The 7,526-nt window shown below is 47.3% G+C and overlaps 1 protein-coding gene across 1 annotated transcript in view; it reads right to left on the bottom strand.

Moving 5' to 3' along the window:
* Nucleotides 1-1,616: 1,616 nt before the first annotated feature.
* The window catches only part of Paxip1 (PAX interacting protein 1), a 45,886-nt gene continuing 39,976 nt past the window's right edge, over nucleotides 1,617-7,526 (bottom strand). The window contains 6 exon segments of the mRNA XM_047560939.1: nucleotides 1,617-2,078; nucleotides 3,272-3,332; nucleotides 3,411-3,486; nucleotides 3,559-3,591; nucleotides 3,593-3,694; nucleotides 4,976-5,076. Of these exon segments, the coding sequence (XP_047416895.1) occupies nucleotides 2,063-2,078; nucleotides 3,272-3,332; nucleotides 3,411-3,486; nucleotides 3,559-3,591; nucleotides 3,593-3,694; nucleotides 4,976-5,076 (389 nt within the window). The 3' untranslated portion in view covers nucleotides 1,617-2,062.

Below are 7,526 nucleotides of genomic sequence, written 5' to 3'. Positions count from 1 at the left end.
GGAATTCAAAGTGTAAAAATATCTCAATAGTTTTAAAAAAATACCGATTACTTATAGTTTAAAGAATATTTTGGGGGGCTGGGGAGATAGCTCAGTTGGTAGAGTGCTTGTCTTGCAAGCACAAGGCCCTGGGTTCGATCCCCAGCACCCAAAAAAAAAAAAAAAAAAAAAAAAGAATATTTTGGATATGCTGGTTAATCATTTTAAAATCATAAACTACTGTGGCTATTAAAATTTAATTTCATATGTGGCTCACATTATCTATTAGACGATATTGAGCCAGGTGTAATAGCAAGGTGAAACGAAAGACTTCCTTATACTTTTTCTGACCTAATCCATCTTCCTAGCAAGTATGTACTGGAAAGCCCTTATCCTGGGAGTCCTTGTGTAACTCCTTTCAACCAACAGTGCTGACAGTTGTGTAGCACAGGCGGCTGGCTGCAGGCAGCCCTGGAGCCCTAGAACACAGAGGGCTGACCAGTCAGACACGCTCGTGAGCTGGTCAACAGCCGCCGTCGCCTCTGCAGATGCCAGAAGCACGGCTCCGCCCAGAGGGCCTGCACGCCCAGGCACACCCAGCTTCTTCCGGGGTCTAGGCCATAGGACACACATGCAGACTATGTCACGAACGGGAACTCTCTCTGTTTACGAAACTCCCCTGCACTGCCAGGGTTCTACTGACTCTAAGGTGTGCCACAGCAGCGGACTCCGCCTGAGGGACAGGAGGGGCCAGCTCTGGATAAGCAGCTCCAGGTGCTTGGACACCGCACAGGTGCTCGGAGTAGACACCAGGGACACGCCAGCAGGCTGCTGCAAGGACACACTGAAACTGCTCGGTGACATCTCTGCTGACAGCAACACACATCAGTCATATTTAACAAGACCTGGAGGTACCCCACGTTGATCAGGCCACCACAAACCCATCACAATTCAAGGGTCAGTGGGAAGCTGGCACCTGACGTCAATGTCGCTCCTTACTTGAGAATTGAAACTGTGGTCATGTCCCCAGAGCTGTCTCCTTCCATCTGCAGAAATGATTCCACACAGCCCGCAGGAGCCCAGGCCGGAGCCCTGGGAAGGGCTGGAGCTCATTCTGCATTAACACTTTTTAAGACGTGTGCTCCCCTCTGAACCGTGTCGTGGAACTAAAACTGGAGAGACTGTGTGATTAAAGAATAAACCCTCGAGCAGATCACGAATCCTTGGGACTGTCACGGAAGCCAGCTCAGGGTTTCAGGAGCACATCTGGTGAGCAAGTGCAGGAGAGCAGTTCTGCACATCTGGACCTGAGAGCCACCGTGACCTGAGCACCATGCCACTGCTCCATCCTACCCTCCACCACAGCCCAGTCGGGCAGGTGCTGCAGTGCAGTCTGAACAGAGGCAGCACCGTGTGGCTCTGAGCACACAGAGCTGTGCCTGGTGACAGTTGGAGGGTGGCAGGGGCCCGACACTCACTACCTGGTGAAGAAGCGCAGCCTACCAGAAATAACTTCTCGGGGAGAAAACTTGCTAGTCAACATTTTGCCTTGAAATTACTCCAAATGCATCCAGTGGGATGCAACTTGCGTAAGTTACACAAAAATGTGGAACAACAAAGGGTCACTGGATTCTAAGTGAAGTTCAAAAGTACATTTATTTAAAATGTTGGCAAGATATCAATATAAAAGAAAAGAGTATAAGAAATAAAAATAATCGCAGTACAAAACATTTCAAATCTTTAACATCCATAATTTAGATAGTAAGGTCTTTATTTACATCACTTTATTTTTGTAGCTGAAGTTCCATATGGTTTTGTGAAAACATTTAAAAACCTGGTAAATGAATCATAAAACCTAATGTGGGCTCATAAAGTCATATAGTACAAAACATAATTTATGTTTCCTCAGAATAAAATCACACATCTTAAAAAGATGCAGCATATGCAATACACTTGTTTTCCGGCTTCTTCGTCTTGTTCCTAAGGAAGCAGCTGGAAACAAGCACATCTGAAGGAAGCCCTGTGGGCGCCACGCCGGCAGCCGGCCCGGGCCCTGGGCTCCGGTTTGCAGCAGGCCAGGTCATCAGTTAAATTTATACGTGGGCTCGTTGAGGAAAACAACTTTCAGAGACAAGCAAAAGAGCGACAATAAACAGAGACCTTCGACGCGAGTCAAGCAGCGCTAGGTGCTGTAAGAATGCTAAGGCACTCTCCTTACCCACTCAAACCAGCTGGCCTTGCTGCACGTCCCAGCCACAGGGACTGCAGGCCCTGACGCACACGCACGGGGTTCACTAGGCCAGACAGGTGGGCTCTGGCTGAAGTCAGCACTGGAGCTTGCTCAGCCTGCCCGCGGATGCCAACCCGGCTCAGTAGCAGCTGGAGTCTCCTTTTAACTAAAATAACCCGGGTGCGTCCCTAAGGGGCCCACATTTCCCACGCCCAAGCCCAAACCTGATCCACCTGTGTCCCGAGTGCCTGCAGTCCTGAACACACACTGTTCTCAGGCAACATTCAGGCTCTAGGTATCCAAAAGGCCCTGAGATAACACCCACAAATCACTCATTTACGTTTTTAAAAAGACATAAGAGGACATTCATAACTGCTCAATGCTCACGGAGTACCTACAGAGTGAACAGGTCCCTCACGGCCCTCAGGAACTCCCGCCGTGCCTTCCAGAAGACAGCGTGCACCTCACCTGTGCTAATGAGGAGGGGCTCTCTGAGCCAAGCAGCACTCCAACCAGCAGGCTGCACCGCACCCCGCACTGGCTTCTGGAACCCAGGCAAAATCCCTCTTAAAGTGCCTTTCTCCCAACAGCGCCCCCGGGGGCTGCAGTGTCATGACCTTAAAGTTCTATAATACTACATCCCTACGATCTGTCGGGGAAGAGCAAACGTGCGATCAGTGCCATCAGTGGGCAGAGGAGGGCACAGGAAGGACTTGGGACGGGCCTCATCCTGGCCTCCATGGCTTAGGCACTCCCGCCTGAAACACATCCCGCGTGAGGATGGCCCGTCAACGCTGGCCTTGGCGGGAGGCTGGCGGCACCACTGCATTCAGAGTCACTAAAAAGAAAATGCACACCTAAGAGACTATATTTCTGCAGTTATTTCTATTTTGTCCACTGCCAGATACTTGAACCCTACCTAAACCAGACAGCACAGTCCTTTCTGGTCAGCGGTGCCTGACCTGAAAATGACCTCGGTGATCCGCAAAGCCAGGCACCCCAACAGCAGCGAAAGCCAGGTGCGGGCGCCCGTGCACACACACCTCTCTTTCAAAAGGATATGACTCATAGTCCAGGGTCTGCGTGAGCACTCCAGTGAGGACGAACTCGGCGTTGTGCACCTCTGCGGAAGCAGAACCCACGTTAGGGTCAGCGCGCACCCCGACCCCGGCCAATGCCACCCGGCGGAACAGAGGCCTACCTATTCCACGGGCGAAGTACTCCCCACACAAGTGAAGGTCATTTTCACAGGAAATCAAGATGATCTCCGACAGGCTCTGCGGAAGGAGGCGCGGCTCGTCAGAGGGGAGCGCCACCAGGATGCGTTGGTCGGCAGCCCCCGCACTCACCTTGTTCTGCCTGTGCTCCATGAGCTTCCGGAAAGGACGGCTGCTTAGACAGGACTTTCCCTCCAGCACATTCCACAATTGCTTTCATAGTTGAAAGGCTTGGGCAGATTCCAGGTGTGATATAAAAATATTTTGCCTTAAAGTAAAATGAAAATATACATACCAGTTTTTTGAATGCTTTCAATTTTTGGAGTATATAATTTTTCATAGACTCTACCCTGAGATTTTGACAAAACATGGAATTTCCTGAAATTATTAAATTATACTGCCCCACTAAACAGGGCTACAAAAACCCAGGTATGTCAGTTTGAGAACAATTATGCACTTTTCCATGTGAAATATGACCTACGATAATCAAAAGTAACCAGATCTTGGGTTCCTAAAAGAAAGGGAGTGCTCGGTGAATGGCAAGACTATAAGTATGTTTCACAACGCACTGGGGACTGACTGAACCCAGGGGTGCACCACCTCCAACCTACATCCCAGCTCTTTTTACTTTTTGAGACAGGATCTCATTAAGTCGCCTGGGATGGGCTTGAACTTGCATCCTCCTGCCTCAGCCTCCCAAGTAGCTGGGGAGACGGGAGGCACCACCACACCACCGCACCTGGCTCACAATTTCTATAAAATCCCAAACCACATCCCCTGTAACCTGCCGAGCAACAGACTGGCTGCAGCACCTCGGGCCTGCAATCTTCTCCTTGTCTTTATTTTCTCTTTATTATTTGGACTCAACTACAGTCAGAAATAATATTGATGCCTGACTTAACTTTCTAGCAAGCTTATTGTATGTATACCACAAAAAATTTGTTTTCAACTGCTCTTAGGAAAAAAAGCCAAACAAACATGTAGAAAGAGTGGATTACTTAAGTATAAAGCATGGATGCATCCTAACTCCATATTCCAAACATTTCTAATTCCTAAGCTGGCTCCTTAAGAAGTTCAAAGAGCAGATTATCTTTATTGATTTACTTAGCTCTTTGATTAAAAAAAAATTTCCCAACTGTTTTAAGTCTCCTATCTAACAAATATTTAAAAATCTTTAGTTCTGAATTATTTATGCAACTTTCAATTAATCTTTTCAAGCACTTTCTCTAGCTGAATACACATTTATTGAGAAGGATATAAGCGATGTCCTCCAAAGATTTGTTAAAAGCAGAAAAATGAACTTAAATATCTGTTACCACCTGAATTATTTATGAACACGTCCTCAGAACACGGCATCTCTAATAAACCCACCAAGTGGATTTGGTATCAGTTTTTAAGAGGCCATGGTGAGGAGCAGTTCCCCAGGGGCATCCTGCATGTCCCCGAGGACCCACCCGGTGCGGCAGCATCCTGGGGAGGCCCTGGGCGGGCAGCCAGGAGAGGCCCACCCGCAGGTCAGTGGGCGCGGCGGCGGCTCCTCCCAGCATACCTTAAAGAGCGGGGAGACGTGCGCTCGTTTTAGGGACTCCTCCAAACTGAAAGAGAAAAGGACTTCGGCCTCAGCATCTCGAAGGACGTAGTTCTGCTCATCTGGAAAACAGAAGTGCGCGCACCTGAGCAGTCAGGGGCTGCGGCGCGGTGGGGCCGGGTCCCTGGCGGGGTAGCTGTCACTGGCGCCCCTCGGCCCTGCGGACTCCAGGCACCGCGCCTCCCCATTACCTCCCCCGAAGACAGCCCGACAGAAAAGAGCAGATGCTCTTTCTCTGAATAAGCAGCCGTCAACTCCGTTGAAGAAAACTGCCCAACACAGGGACCCTCTGAGGGCTGGCCGCCGGCCTCACCCTCCGCTGCAGTCACGCCCGGTTCTGGGGGCTGGACCCCTCTCCCAGCCCAGACCTGTGGTGGAGAGTCGCCGCCTAGAGGGCCAGCCTCGGTGACCACCACATCCAACTGTGCACGCTGCCAACACAGAAAGGCCTTGCAGAGCATCGGGGCCCATCAGCCGATCATCAATTAGGTGGGCGTATCACACTGTACTGGCTTGCCAAAACACGCCCTTCAAGGATGTCGAAGTGTAAAGCACACAGTCCTCAGTGGATGCATGCATGCGCGCGCACACACACACACACACACACACACAAAATGGGCAGCCATCAACTTTTGAAGACTTCTGAGGCTTTTAATAGCCTGGCTTTCAGTTATTATTTTAACACCTTCCCAATGTGCCAAAGTTAAAGTACACGCAATGTCCAGTCTTCTTATGACTGTGTCTTGTATTCAGAAAAGCTTTCTCCTGCACTGCCTACCCACCACACAGCATGATGGACAGCTCGACTTGACCAAACCTTCACCAAAGGCAAGAGATGAGGCTGAGCAAACTGGCGTTGGTCAGATGACACACGTTTTAGGATCTGTGGGCCCTGTGTTATTTCTGTTGCATCTTCTCTTTTCTTAAATACTGCCAGTCAGGCATGGTGGTGCATGCCTGTAATCCCAGAGAGGCTGAGGAAGGAGGATGGCAAGTTTGAGATCAGCTTCAGCAATTCAGCAAGACCCTACCTCAAAAATAAAAAATAAAAAGGGTTGGGGATGCAGCTCAGTGGTAAGGCATCCCTGGGTTCAATCCCCAGTTTAGAAAAAAAGAAAGAAAAAAAAAAATCAATGTTTTACAAATGTAAAAAGTATTCTCTACTCATGGACAGTCTGCTGATCCTGAGGCAGTTCCATCACTGCACACTCAATATCCAGTGCAAAAAAATGAGTTTGGACACAGACCTTACAAATTAACTCCAGGAAGATAATGTAGGAGAAAATGTAGATGACCTTGGGTTCAACAAAGATGTTCTGATACTACACCAAAGGCATGATCCACGGAAGGAAAGAGTTCACAAGCTGGACTTCACTACAATTAAACACATCTATTCTGCAAAATACATTTGTCAAGAAGATGAGACGATAAGCCACAGACTGGGAGAAAATGTTTGTAAAAGACTTACCTGACAGAGGACTGTTGCTAAAACACATAATTTTTTAAATTAAATTTTTTATTTGTTCTAACTAATTGTACATGACAGTAGAAATTTATACATTTTGATAGATCATACATAATAGAGTATAAGCTCTCATCTTTCTGACTGTACATATTGCAGGATCACAATGGTCATGCAGTCATACATGAACATGAGGTAATAATGTCTGTTTCACTCTACTATCATTCCTTCCCCCATTCCCCTTCCCCTCCCTTCACCCCCCTCTACCTAATATAAAGTAACTCTATTCTTCCCTATCCCTCTTATTGTGAATTAGCTTCCACATATCAGAGAAACATTTGGCCTTTGGTTTTTTGGGTTTGGCTTATTTCACTTAGCATGACATTCTCTAACTCCATCCATTTACCAGCAAAGGCCAGAATTTCATTCTTCTTTAAAGCTGAGTAATATTCTATCGTGTGTGTGTGTGTGTGTGTGTGTGTGTGTGTATCACATTTTCTTTATCCATTCATCTGTTGAAGGGCACCTAGGTTGGTTCCATATTTTAGCTATTGTGAGTTGAGCTACTACAAACATTGATTTGTGTCACTGTAGTGTGTTGATTTGAAGTCCTTTGGGTATGAAGCAAGGAGTGGGATAACTGGGTCAAGTGGTGGTTCCATTCCAAGTTTTCTGAGGAATCTCCACACTGCTTTCCATAAAGGTTGCTAATTTGCAGTCCCACCAGCAATGTATGAGGGCACCTTTTCCCCCACGTCCTTGCCAACATTTATTGTTGCTTGTATTCTTGACAATTGCCATTCTGATTGGAGTGAGATGAAATATTAGAGTAGTTCTGATTTGCATATCTCTAATTGGGAGAGGATCATCATTTTATCATATATTTGTTAACTGACTATATGTCTTCTGTGAAGTGTCTGTTTAGTTCCTTAGCTGCCCATTTACTGACTGGGTTATTTGGTTTTTTGGTGTTAAATTTTTTGAGTTCTTTATATATCCTGGAGATTAGAGCTCTATCTGAGGTGCATGTGGTAAGGATTTTCTCCCAAC

Source organism: Sciurus carolinensis, chromosome 8 (genome assembly GCF_902686445.1).
Source record: "Sciurus carolinensis chromosome 8, mSciCar1.2, whole genome shotgun sequence".
NCBI lineage: Eukaryota > Metazoa > Chordata > Mammalia > Rodentia > Sciuridae > Sciurus > Sciurus carolinensis.
The sequence above is the reverse complement of the archived record's forward strand: the minus strand, read 5'-3'. Positions and strand labels throughout refer to the sequence as shown.